The 14,405-nt window shown below is 42.5% G+C and overlaps 1 protein-coding gene across 2 annotated transcripts in view; it reads right to left on the reverse strand.

The window, feature by feature from the left end:
* EEFSEC (eukaryotic elongation factor, selenocysteine-tRNA specific) overlaps positions 1 to 14,405 on the reverse strand; it is a 232,824-nt gene that overhangs the window by 101,772 nt on the left and 116,647 nt on the right. For both annotated transcript variants that reach the window (XM_056524840.1, XM_056524841.1), the window contains exon 5: positions 446 to 1,078. In XM_056524840.1, coding sequence (XP_056380815.1) covers positions 446 to 1,078 — 633 coding nt within the window. The remainder of the gene's footprint in view (positions 1 to 445; positions 1,079 to 14,405) is intronic.

The raw sequence follows: 14,405 nt of genomic DNA on the forward strand, positions 1-14,405 counted from the left end.
ATCGCCGACATGGGGGGGGGGGGACCTCGGAGATGTGCCGGGATGCCTGCTGAATGATTTCAGCAGGCATTCCGGTCCGGTCCCCAACCGGCTAGCGGCGGGGACCGGAGTTCCCACAGGCGTACCCATACGCCCTCAGTCCTTAAAGGAGTACTAGAAAAAATAAATAAAAAAATACATACCTCCCTTCGCTCCCCTGGTGCCTCCGGTAACCCACTCCGGTCTCTGCCACGATCCTCTTCCTGGTTGCCGGTGGTCGGCGAGTCATACCGCACTCAGCCAATAACCGGCCACAGAGAAGTCCCTACTCGGCCGGTGATAGGCTGAGCGGCAGTGTGACGTTTTCGCCCCGGCACCTGCAAGCTTTTAGTGTATGCAACAAAGGTCTTTAGAGATGATTAACATTTATTAGTAGTCAGATAAAGGGTTTTGAATTTTCTCTTACCCTCTCAACTTGACCTTCCTTGTATTTCATTTTGAAGACTTTAAGCTTTGGTAGAAAAGTCTCAGAGTAGTGCTTGTCTTCCGCCCCTTCCATCAGGACTCCATGAAACGCTAATCGACAGGTGTTTGAATGTATATCAGTGTCCAATTTAGATCCAATAACAAGGCACAACTTGGGACACGTGACTGGCTTCTCGAACTCTAGTAAGGCCCACTGCTGCTTGGGAAGGAGCTCGTCTCCCTGAAGACCATCTGCTTTATCCGCATCTGAGTCCTTGGTGACATAGCTGTCCTGATACAAATATTCCTTCCCAAAATCAAAACATTGTGTAGATTCTTCTTTGTTGAGATGAGGAGGAGGCATACTGAAAAACATGACTTTCCCCATTACGGTTTCATGGCCCACTGTTATATGGAACTTGGCTTTTGTGTGAAGTGACCCTTTAAAATAGGAGATCTTCTTCACCGATATTATGGCTGCATGTATTGTGTGCAGTGAGTCTGGGGTGCAGACAAGGCCTCTTTCTAATAGCTTTGGATCGAACTGAGTTACACAGATTCCCAGGCGATCGCCCTGCATAGCGCTGCCGACAGGTTGGTGAAACATCTGCATGCTTTTCACCTTTTTACACACCTAAAAAGAAAGCAGAACAAAATAATCAAAGCTGGTGATTGTGCATAGTGACTATATATATATATATATATATATATATATATATATATATATATATATATAGAAAAAGGTCTGTTTACTTCTAGGTCACTATTCCTTCAATCTACATTTCCAACGGTTTAACCCAATTATAACCTTAATGGAACGGAGAATCTTCTGGAAACCCTGTAAATGCTCAAATTTTCAAATCCTATTTCCTTGATGATTTACAAAGCCAAAAAGACCAAATACTCTCCATCAAGAGGCTGAGATCTATCCATTTGTGCCAAATATTTGCTTTAGGAATACCACTTTTGGCGAAATGTTTACCTGTGATTTGGCCAAAACCCCAACATTTTTTGTTTTATATATGTTTTGGAAACAAGAGAAAAAAAAGGTGTGAATAAAAGGAACATTTTAGGTTACAGATTAACTTTTTTTTCTGCTTGCAAACTTTTCCCACATTCTTAGGCATCGTTGTCTTTGTTTTTCTTTGGTTATATATGTATTCTTGATTATATTTTTGACTTCTTGGTAAAGAGTTAAAGAAATAGTATACCCTTTTTCCCCCATATAAAGTGCAACACAAGTTTTTTTTAAATAATAATGTGGAGCCCCTTGTTTATACCTATTTTAGATGATGTGCTATTTATGGGTTTTCTGCCATTTTCATTCCTTTTTCCTGCCGATATGGTTCTCATAACACAGTCTACATTTCCTATGATGCATCTGGCTTTCCAGAGACGGAGGGAGCAGAGACTCGGTAGCTCTGTATTGAACCCTACTGAAGTGCAGCAAGTAATAGATCATTGCTGTGAAATTCTGTCTCCTAAATCACAATAAAATCTCTGTTTTTCTATGTGATACAGCTTTAGCCCTGTTTCATAGGTTACAAGCAAGTGTCAGGGAAGAGTTGTGTAATGTAGCAAATGCAACTTGACTCAAGAGACTCTGTGCAGAGCATATAGCAGAGGAAGAGAGTAGCGAGTAAGGAGAGATCAGGAACTTTGCAGCTAATCATTGTAGGGAATTACCTACTATAAAACTGTTCTCCTGGTTTCTTAGGTTAAAAATTCTCTCTTTAGCACCCCACAATGCATAGAGGGGCATAGAGATGAACAAGTAAGGCAGAGCTTGCTGAGGAGGGGTGGGCCTGAGAGCTGCCAGGAGAGATTTGACAAGTACTGATGTTGCCATGTAGTTTACACGAAGTCAAACACACAACAGACTGAGCTCCTGTTTACACAGTAGAGCATGTGTGGGGGTCATATGACCCAAAATGCAATAACTAAAGGACTCAAAACATATGAATGTAGCTGTGCTTGTGGCCTGGAATTACTTAGTCATGCAATGTATGAATTGTAGGTCTTGCACATATCAGAATATATATTTATTTTGGCGATGGTTCAAGTCTCCTGCTTTCCTTGACAGAGTTAAATTATAAAATTCTAGTTGTCTGCAGTCACCAGTCACCACTGGGAGGGGCATACTGAAGACAGACTTAAAGGGGTACTCCGGTGGAAAAAATTCTTAAACCCGCTGGGGACCACGGGCGTATGGATACGCCCTTGCGTCCTGGTACTTAAGGACCAAGCGCGTACCTGTACGCTCGTGGGAATTTCGATACCCGCAGCTAGACGGACGAGGATCGGAATGGGATGCCTGCTGAAATTGTTCAGCAGGCATCCCGTGCAAATGCCTGGGGGGGTCCTGAGACCCTCCCATGTCTGTGATCGCTGCAAATCGCAGATCAATTCAGATCGGTGATTCACGGCGATTCCGTGCTGATCGGGTCTCTGATGACCTGATAGCCCGGAAAATAGGGATGATTTGAGCTGTCAGAGACAGCCTCGATCATCCTAAAAGGATAGGAGCGATTGACCAATCAGTACTGAATGTCGTGGCAGAGCGGGGGAAGATGGCAGCGATGGGCGGAGAAGATGGCGGGGACGGCCGCCGTTACATCGATCGCGGCGCGGGGACCAGTGACCAGGCCCGGCGTCTGACAGGAGGCGGCAGCGGCGTTCCAGATGCAGCAGTGAAGATTGCCGTAAAGTGATCTTCACTGCTTCTTCTAGGAGGTTCAAAACTACAAACTCCCAGTGTGCCCAGACAGCCAAAGGCTGTCTGGGCAAGCTGGGAGTTGTAGTTTTGCAACATTTGGAGGGCCACAGTTTGGAGACCACTGTCCTTCCAGATGTTACAAAACTACAACTGTCAGCATGCCCAGACTGTCCAGGAATGCGGGAGTTGTAGTTCTGTAACATCTGGCCCTTCAGATGTTGCAGAACTACAACTCCCAGCATGCCTGGACAGTCTCAGCATGCTGGGAGTTGTAGTTTTGCAACATCTGGAAGGGCACTGTTTGCAGACCACTATACAGTGGTATCCAAACTGTAGCGTTCCAGATATCAATTCAAAGCATGCCGAGACTGTACAGGCATGCTGAGAGTTGTAGTTCGGCAACATCTGGCCCTTCAGATGTTGCTGAACTACAAGTCCCAGCATGCCTGGGCAGTCTGGGCATGCTTGGAGTTGAAGTCTTGCAACATCTGGAGGGCTACAGTTTAGAGACCACTACACAGTGGTCTCCAAACTGTTCTCCTCCAGTTGTTGCATAATCACAACTCCCAACATGCCCTTCGGCTGCCTGGGCATGTTGGGAGTTGTAGTGTTGAAACAACTGGAGGCAAACTGGTTGGAAAACATTGTCTGTTTCCTAACTCAGTGTTTCCCAACCCGTGTGCCTCCTGCTGTTGCAAAACTATAACTCCCAGAATGCACTGACAGACCATGCATACTGGGAGTTGTAGTTTTGCACAGGGTACAGGGTACCTTCACATGGGTGGGGGATTAAAGCAAGTTTCGGGGGTCTTTTTCTCCTTTTACCTGTTATGAAAAGGTAAAGTTGGGGTCTACACCAGCATGTTAGTATAAAAAAATTACATTTTTTACTCTAACATGCTGGTGTTGCCCCATACTTGTCATTTTCATAAATGGTAAAAGGAAATAAAGACTCCCAAAATTTGTAACACAAGTTCTCCCAAGTAGGGAAATACCCCATATGTGGGCGTAAAATGCTCTGCGGGCGCACAACAAGGCTCAGGAGTGAGAGCACACTATGTACATTTGAGGCCTAAACTGGTGATTTGCACAGGGGTGGCTGCTTGTTACAGTGGTTCTGAAATAAATGCAAAAAAAATTTAAAATACCCACGTGACCCAATTTTGGAAACTACACCCCTCACGGAACGTAACAAGGGGTACAGTGAGCATTTACACCCCACAGGTGACTGACAGATTTTCGAAACAGTAGTCCGTGAAAATGTGTAATTTTTCATTTGCACAGCCTACTGTTACAAAGATCTGTCAAACGCCAGTGGGGTGTCAATGCTCACTGTACCCCTTGTTACATTCCTTGAGGGGTGTAGTCTCCCAAATAGTGTGCCATGTGGGGTGTTTTTCGCTGTTCTGGCACCATGGGGGCTTCCTAAATGTGACATGCCTCCCAAAAACCATTTCAGCAAAATTCGCTTTCCAAAAGCCCACTGTCGCTGCTCCTCTTCTGAGCCCTCTAGTGCACCCACAGATCACTTTACATCCACATTTGATATATTTCCTTACTCAAGAGAAAATGGGGTTTCAAATTTTGGGGGACATTTTCACCTATTACACCTTGTGAAAATGAAAAATTTGGGGTAACCAGCATTTTAGTAACAAAAAGAAAAATTTTCATTTTCACGTCCAGCTTTATTGAAAATTCGTCAAACACCTGTGGGGTGTTAAGGCTCACTGTACCACTTGTTACGTTCCTTGAGGGGTGTAGTTTCCCAAATAGTATGCCATTTGGGGTGCTTTTCACTGTTCTGGCACCATAGGGGCTTCCTAAATGCGACATGCCTCCCAAAAACCATTTCAACAAAATTTGCTTGTTAGTGTGAGGATTTTGAATTTTTGCCTCCACTTTGCTGCTATTCCTGTGAATATGTTGAGGGGTGCAGTTTTCATAATGGGGTCCATTATTTGGTATTTCTAACATAAAGACCCTCAAATTCACTTCAAAACTGAACTGGTCCCTGAAAAATTCAGATTTTGAAATTTACTTTGAAAATTGCTGCTGAACTCTGAAGCCCTCTGATGTCTTCAAAAAGTAAAAACATCTCAACTTTATGATGCAAACATAAAGTAGACATATTGGCCCTCATTTACTTAGACTTACAACCCGATTTTCTATCTTGCTTTCTTACCCGACTGCTTTTTTCCCCTGGTATTTATTATTATGTCGCATCCTGTTTGTCGCACGTGGGTTTTGTTGGTTTTGGTTTCCAACTCCTCTGAGTTGTCGGGAAAAAATCCACAACAATTAAACAAATTCGGGTTGGAAACCTTTATAAATACGTGGGAAAGCTCAGGAATGTCGGGTTACGCCCCTTTTTCGGGTTTGGGAGAATCCACATCGGGTCCGTCGGGAAAAAATGTTGCATCGTGTCGCAGACAAAGATGCGCCAAAAAAACCAGACAAAACAAGTCTGGTTTAAAATAGTAAATGAGGGCCATTGTATATGTGAATCAATATATAATTTATTTAAGATGTCTATTTTCATGAAATTTTGATGTTTTTCACCAAGAAATAACGCAAGTATCGACAAAAATTTACCACTAACATAAAGTAGAATACCGTATTTATCGGGGTATACCACGCACCGGCCTATAACACGCACCCTCATTTTACCAAGGATATTTGGGTAAAAAAAGTTTTTTACCCAAATATCCATGGTAAAATGAGGGTGTGTGTGCGCGTGTATACCCCGATATACCCCCAGGATAGGCAGGGGGAGAGAGGCCGTCGCTGCCCGCTTCTCTCCCCCTGCCTTTCCTGGGGTCTAGAGCCCTGCTGTCGGCCCTTCTCACCCCCTGGCTATCTGCGCCGCTGCCCGTTCTGTCCCCCTGACTATCGGTGCCGGCGCCCCATTGCCGGCGCCGATAGCCAGGGGGAGAGAAGCGGCGCCGACAGCCAGGGGGAGAGAAGGGGCAGCGGCACCCATTGCCGGCACCGCTGCCCCGTTGCCTCCCCCCATCCCCGGTGGCATAATTACCTGAGTCGGGTCCGCGCTGCTGCAGGCCTCCGGCGTGCGTCCCCTGCGTCGTTGCTATGCACGGCGCGGCGCACTGACGTCATGCGCCGCGCCGTTCAGCGCATAGCAACGACGCCGGGGACGCACGCCGGAGGCCTGCAGCAGCGCGGACCCGACTCAGGTAATTATGCCACCGGGGATGGGGGGAGGCAACGGGGCAGCGACGCCGGCAATGGGTGCCGCTGCCCCTTCTCTCCCCCTGGCTGTCGGCGCCGCTTCTCTCCCCCTGGCTATCGGCGCCGGCAATGGGGCGCCGGCACCGATAGTCAGGGGGACAGAACGGGCAGCGGCGCGGATAGCCAGGGGGTGAGAAGGGCAGACAGCAGCGCTCTAGACCCCAGGAAAGGCAGGGGGAGAGAAGCGGGCAGTGACGGCCTCTCTCCCCCTGCCTTTCCTGGAAGTGTATCGGCGTATAACACGCACACAGACTTTAGGCTAAAAATTTTAGCCTAAAAAGTGCGTGTTATACGCCGATAAATACGGTATGTCACGAAAAAACAATCTCGGAATCAAATTCATAAGTACAAGCATCCCAGAGTTATCAATGCTTAAAGTGACAGTGGTCGGAATTGCAAAAAATGCTCTGGTCCTTAGGGTCAAATTGGGCTCGGTACCCAAGGGGTTAAATCAACTGGTGCCAAAAAGTTAAACAGATTTGTAAATTACTTCTATTAAAAATTCTTAATTCTTCCAGTACTTATTAGCAGCTGTATAATACAGAGGAAATTCTTTTCTTTCGGGATTTATTTTCTGTCACGACCACAGTGCTCTCTGCTGACACCTCTGTCCATTTTAGAAACTGTCCAGAGTAGAATATGTTTGCTATGGGGATTTTCTCCTGCTCTGGACAGTTCCTGACATGGACAGAGGTGTCAGCAGAGAGCACTGTGGTCGTGACAGAAAAGAAACCCAAAAAGAAAAGAATTTCCTCTGTAGTATACAGCCACTAATAAGTACTGGAAGGGTTAAGATTTTTTTATAGAAGTAATTTACAAATCTGTTTAACTTTCTGGCATAAGTTGATTTAAAAATAAAAAAAAAATAAAAAAAGGGTTTCCACCGGAGTACTCCTTTAAACACCATACATTGAAGTACTCCTTTAAACACCATACATGCATAACTTCCAAACGGCATGAGATATTTTGATAATACTTGGTCACATGTTACTTATATGTCCACTTAAAATATAGGATAGTTAATTTAACCCTTAATTACCCCCATTTGTGAGCGTCGGGGTTTTTGTTTAAAGTCCCATGCAAATCAATGGGAAATGTATGTTCCCACATAACTTCCGTACGGCTGGAGATATTTCAATAACTGGTACACATATTACGGGTCGAGATAGCAGGTCGAGATAGCAGGTCGAGATAGGAGGTCGAGATACGAGGTCGAGATACGAGGTCGAGATACGAGGTCGAGATACGAGGTCGAGATACGAGGTCGAGATACGAGGTCGAGATACGAGGTCGAGATACGAGGTCGAGATACGAGGATAGGAGGTCGGGATAGGAAGATAGGAGGTCGGGATAGGAAGATAGGAGGTCGGGATAGGAGGTCGGGATAGGAGGTCGGGATATGACAATAATATATGAAGACGGGATATGAAGTCAAAAGCTTCCTCTGTTGATATTCCTCCACAATAAGGATTGGGAAGGAAAAATCGGGCAACAATTAATCTAGCATACAACACACAAGTCTGACTGGAACATAATGACATAAGTAGCAAGGTGCAGCACTAGCAGATCTATGTGGAAGGGAATAAAATAACATTAAAACAACTGGAACAGGGGAAGGGGTAGGTCAACATGGCAAAGACATCTTACTATAAAATGTAGCAGCCACTGTGTCTACGAGCCTCTAGTCTCAATGAAGATGCAATGAATGATTTATCAGCTACTGGGTGTGTATCTCATATAGAAAAGACACTGTCCCTCTTAAGGTTATAATTACAGGAGAGCCCTCATTCCTCTAACAGAGTACAAGATAAACATAAGAAGGGACCAGGGCAAAAGGTTTTAAAGTTTGTAAACGGATGCAAGGACTTTGTGCCCTTAAATGCTCTGTCCATCGAGACGAAACCAAGATCTGCTCAGATGCCTCCTGCAAATTCATTTTGTAGCTGGTAAATACATGAAGTTATTCCTGGGGGACTAGTCCAGAGAAGCCACAATCAATACGAGACTGTGTTAAGTGGTCTCTTCTGCAGGAGCAGCTCTTGTCTTAGACATTATAAAAGCAATTTATTTACCAGTTACCTGTTACTGAAACATTAATGTACTACAAGTAACTAGGGCAGACCTGTATTGAATTGTCTAAATATAAGCCACAAGACAAAATGTCTATTGTAAGTGATCTGATCATAAATAATAATCATTATGTCTTTGACCTGTGGGAGGTCCTGGAAAAACATAAGGGGTGATCTGCCATGTTTTTTGCAGAGGGGGGAAATGGAAAAAAAAACATAAAATTTAATAAAGAGTACAGTCTTAATAGCAGTGCCATATAGTGCCTGAAATCCTGTATTACATCAATGATACCCTAACAATGCCCCACAGTACTATGTAGTACCTAAATAATAATAATATATGTACAAAGATGAAAGTACCTAAATAATAATATATATATAGATATATATATACAAAGATGAAACCACATCCAGCACCATGGCATATGGTTGGACTATGGGGGGTAATTTGGTGGAGGCCACTGCCATGATCCAGCCCTGAAAGGTTCATACTGTAGGCACAAATATTAAAGGGGTATTCCAGGAAAAAACTGGCTCCAGAAAGTTAAACAGATTTGTAAATTACTTCTATTAAAAAAGCTTAATCCTTCCAGTAGTTATCAGCTGTTGAAGTTGAGCTGTTCTTTTATTTCTGACAACAGTGCTCTCTGCTGACACCTGCTTGTCTCAGGAACTGTCCTAAGCATTAGAGGTTTGATATGGGGATTTGCTCCTACTCTGGACAGTTCCTGAGACAAGCAGAGGTGTCAGCAGAGAGCACTGTTGTCAGACAGAAAAATAACAATTTAACTTCAGCAGCTGATACCTACTGGAAGGATTAAGCCTTTTTTTTTTTAATAGAAGCAATTTACAAATCTGTTTAACTTTCTGGAGCCAGCTGATATAAAAAAAAAATAAAGTTTTTTCCTGGAATACCCCTTTAAGCACTGGCGAGACGGGCCAGCTAATAATCAGCCGGTGATGCCTCAATGTGGCCACTTCCCTCAATGTTATAACCAATATGATTCCTATTATATTTGTAAATTACGTCACTGACCAAAAAAAACAGAGAATGAAAAATAGCTGTGCACCAAGTAGGGGACTCCATATCAACAGTAAAAGCTTAAAATCGTCTTGTCACCACAGTGTAGGGTTAATCTAGAACCATGCATGTTTTAAAAAAAAAAAAAAAAAAAGTTTAAATGAAAGTTACACTTTAAGTGACTAGCTACCTAGTCACCTGCACACAAAAAAACCCATATATTATATATATACACGTACACACACACATATACATACATACATATACACTGTACACATGCTTAAAAAAAACTACAATACTAACATTAAGCACCAGGTGGCCCTATGACAGGACCATATGTAAATTGTATAAATCATTAGTAACAAGTCACGTTTAGCAGATTGCTTTCACTACATATCTCAGCATGTCCACCTCTGGATCGGTATCAGCTGGTTACCTAGATGTTCTATTGTGGAAGCATACGATCTAGACTGTATGAATGGCTGAACTGGTGCCAGGTCATTACCATCACGTCATTATACTATGCATTTCTATAGACTGGGAAACCCGATCCATTCCCATCAGTATTGCTGCAGTGGAGCTTACAATCTACCAGGCACAGTGTGATTTACAGGCGTGCTGGGAAGTGGAGTGCTGCAAAAGCCAGAGCAGCAAAGGTCGCTTCAGGCTGTAAAACTACATTGGGCTTAAACAGATTTGGCATTTCGGAATTCTTTTCATAAATAACAGCTTAAAACACAAATAAATGGTCAGACTTCCTTCCCCTCGAAGCCTCGCACCTCACGGTATTAAACTGGCATTTATTAGGAAGTATTGTATGACTGATCGCCGACGGTTTTCGATCCAAACCACAATTAATAATGTTAATTGCAAATGCCTGTAAGCTTCTTCAGTGTTAATGTAGCACACAAATAGGATGGCTGCCTGCTACAGAATATCTTATTCCGTGGAATTATTTGACAAGGGGAAACAACATTAATTCAATGTATCACCTTTCAAGGTCACAGAAAAATGAGAGAGTCAGCGAAAAGAAAGAAAGGAAGCTGAATACAAGCTAGGACATTCCTTAGGAAATTCCACAAATGCAGAATAGTGGGACAGAAAAATGGGGCATAATATTACCCGGATACGCACTTCTCGTCTGCAGCTCTGATTAACCCCTTAAATGCCAGGCCCATTAGATTCCGTTTTTGGGGAGCCGCTAACCCTAAATAGATTGTCTTCCTTTAGGAATGAACATGAACAGTCATGCAGCAATATTCAGCAAGTAGAACCCATCCAGCCAGAAAAGCATTTTCATGGTTGATCTCTCATTTGCAGTAACTGGTAGGTTTAAGTGTGTGTCCATCTTTAAATACCAATTTAGAGGACTAAAAGGGGTACTCCGGTGAAATATATATATATATTTTTTTATATGAACTGGTGCCAGAAAGTTAAAGGGGTACTCCGGTGCTTAAACATCTTATCCCCTATCCAAAGGACAGGGGATAAGATGCCAGATCGCAGGAGTCCCGCCACTGGGGACCCCCGGGATCATGCACGCGGCACCCCGTTTGTAATCAGTCCCTGGAGCGTGTTCACTCCGGGTCTGATTACTGTCGATCACGGGGCCGGCGGCGTGTGACGTCACGCTCCGCCCCTCACTGCAAGTCTATGGGAGGGGGCATGACAGCTATCACGCCCCCTCCCGTAGGCTTGCATTGAGAGGCGGAGTGTGACGTCACACGCCGTCGGCCCTGTGGTCGCCGCTAATCAGACCCGGAGCGAACACGCTCCGGGGACTGATTAAAAACGGGGTGCCGCGTGCAAGATCACGGGGGTCAACAGCAGCGGGACTCAGGCATCTTATCCCCTATCCTTTGAATAGGGGATAAGATGTTTAAGCACCAGAGTACCCCTTTAAACAGATTTGTAAATTACTTTTATTAAAAAATACTTCCAGTACTTATTAGCTGCTGAATACTACAGAGAAAATTATTTTCTTTTTGGAACACAGTGCTCACTGCTGACATCACGAGCACAGTGCACTCTGCTGACATCTCGGTCCATTTTAGGAACTGTCCAGAGCAGCATATGTTTGCTATGGGGATTTTCTCCTACTCCGGACAGTTCTTAAAATGGACAGAGATGTCAGCAGAGAGCACTGTTCTTGTGATTTAGCAGAGAGCTCTGTGTTCCAAAAAGAAAAGAATTTCCTCTGTAGTATTCAGCAGCTAATAAGTAATGGAAGGATTAAGATTTTTTTAATAGTAGTAATTTACAAATTTGTTTTAACTTTCTGGCACCAGTTGATTAAAAAATAAATAAAAGTTTTCCACTGGAGTACCGCTTTAAAAAATAATTCTTCTAAACACTGAGGAAAATTTACCAATGGCTTTTGTCTAGGGTTTTGCCATACATATATACATTGCATTACTTATCTTGTACTGATCCTGAGTCACTCTCCAAATCTGCACTCACTATTCTGCTGGTGGATCCACTGTGTACATACAATACTTTACTTATCCTGTACTGGTCATTGTTTCATCCTACGTTACATTCTTGAACTGCACTCCGTATACTTCTGGTAAATCATTTTAGAAAAGCATTACTTATCTTGTACTATCCTGTATGATGCTCCAGAGTGGCACTCACTATTTTGTTGGAGTCACTGCGTGCATACATTACCTATCTTTTCCTGATCGGAGTTACATCCTGTATTATACACTGTTCTGCAGAATTTTTTAGGGTTGTTTTCTGCCAACAAATCTGCTTATGGTTTTTAATAAACGAGAATGCAGCTCTGGCTCCTGGCGCCCATAAATAAATAATAGAAGTGTGTGTATCAGGTTTTTAAAACAAAATCAGGCAAAAAAAGAATAGTGTTTTACACTTTGTTTGACTGGTGGACAGAGCTTAGAAGAAAAAAAAAAGTCATAGGGTGCGCCATATCTTTAAAAAGCTTCCACCACTTTAAAAGGGAACCTAACATTAGATTTAAATATATATAATGAATGGCAAGACGTAAAATCTTTTTATTTATAAACGCCAAGGAGACGTTTTTTTTTGCCAGAAGAAATTGGTCAAGATCTGGAATTTGAAAGGTGTCCCTCCACTGGCCTGTAACATCACGTCTGCTCGGGCTGTAATAATGCCCACTTGGCGTGATTGACAACCAATGTCACCGCTCTGCTCCCTAAGCAGATGGAGAAGAGGGAGGATGATTACACAGCCCAAGCAGACAGGAATAGCAGAGAATGGCTCTACGCCCAAGGGACACCTTTCAAACTTAATATCTTCATCATAGCAGTAAGGAAGAAGATTTTCCCATATATACAGGGGTGTGGAAACGTAGAAAAATCTACTTGTCCCTCATGACGATCCACATGTCCTGGTCAATTTTCGCTTTTACACATTCGTTTTTTTCCTCCTCGCCCTATAATAGCCATTACTAACTACTATGGGGGAGATTTGTCAAAACCTGTGCAGAGGAAGAGTGGTGCAGTTGCCCATAGCAACCAATCAGATTGCTTCCTTCATTTTCCACAGGCCTCTTTAGAGGCCTGTGGAAAATGAAAGAAGCAATTTGATTGGTTGCTATGGGCAACTGCACCACTCTTCCTCTGCACAGGTATTGATAAATCTCCCCCTATAATGATACCTTTTAATTTTTCCAAAACATATTCTCCAAAACAAAAAAAAATAATATTGGAGAAGTGAAATTGAAATAGTAAAAGATAATTCAGCAAATTTGGTGGTTTACTTTTCTACACCATTTACCTTGTGGTTGAGCTAACATGTTGTTTTGAAACTTTAGGCCGCCTGATTGCAGCAATACCAGATTTGTTTAGTTTAAGTCATGTTTCACTAATTTAAAAAAAATTCTGAACTTTCACATTTTTAAAAATTTTCGGACCCCTGTAGCTTTTTTTTATTTTTTTTCGCATACACAAGGCTGTATGAGGGCTCATTTTTTGCATCATACACTGTTTTTTGTATCGGCACCATTTTGGTATTGATCTGACTTTTTAAATTGCTTTTAACTTTTTTTCTGGGATATTATAACAATTGCAATTCTGTGGTTTGGTATATTTTACATTTACGTCATTTACCATATGGGATACATAATTTTATATTTTAATAGTTCATACATTACGCACGCAACGATACCAAATATGTTTATTTTTATTATGCTTACATGTTTTTATATAGGAAAAGGGGGTGATTTGAACTTTTAATATGGAAGGGGTTAATGTGTGTCTTTTAAACTTTTATTAAAACATTTTTATTTATTTGTTTATTTTTTACACTTTATAGATTATTTTACACATATTTTACACATTAGATTCCTCATACAGATCAATAAAGTTCTATTGAACTCCATTGATCTGTGTGCTCTGCCATCTATCGATGACAGAGCCACGGACACCAGGGAAGCAGAGGTAAGCCCTCAGGCTACCTCTATAGTGGATCGCTGCATGTCCCGAGCATCGGGTGATAGGAATTCCACAGCCCTGATACATAACAATTTGCTGATGTCCAGTTCCCACTAAAAATATATAATGCATTTGTAGAATGTCTAGTCTTCAATAAGAATAATGCTCTTTTATATTCCCACCCCGAGAATACATCTTATGTAGATAATATAAAGAGCTATAACTTAACCTTTTGTTGTTATCTGCCATATATTTATGGCAGTTTGTGAAAGGAAGGTATGAAGCTGGCACAGAATCTGGTATCTGCAGCAGGTATTCGCTATATATTAGGCTAATACTGTGCTGCAATATCTGGGGTTGGAGATAACACATAGGACATTTAAAGGGGTACTCCGGTGGAAAACTTTTTTTTTTATTTGTTTACATCAATTGGTGTCCGAAAGTTAAACAGATTTGTAAAGTACTTAATCCTTCCAGTACTTATTAGCTGCTGA

The sequence above is a fragment of the Hyla sarda genome, chromosome 6, assembly GCF_029499605.1.
Source record: "Hyla sarda isolate aHylSar1 chromosome 6, aHylSar1.hap1, whole genome shotgun sequence".
In the NCBI taxonomy this organism is placed as follows: Eukaryota; Metazoa; Chordata; class Amphibia; order Anura; family Hylidae; genus Hyla; species Hyla sarda.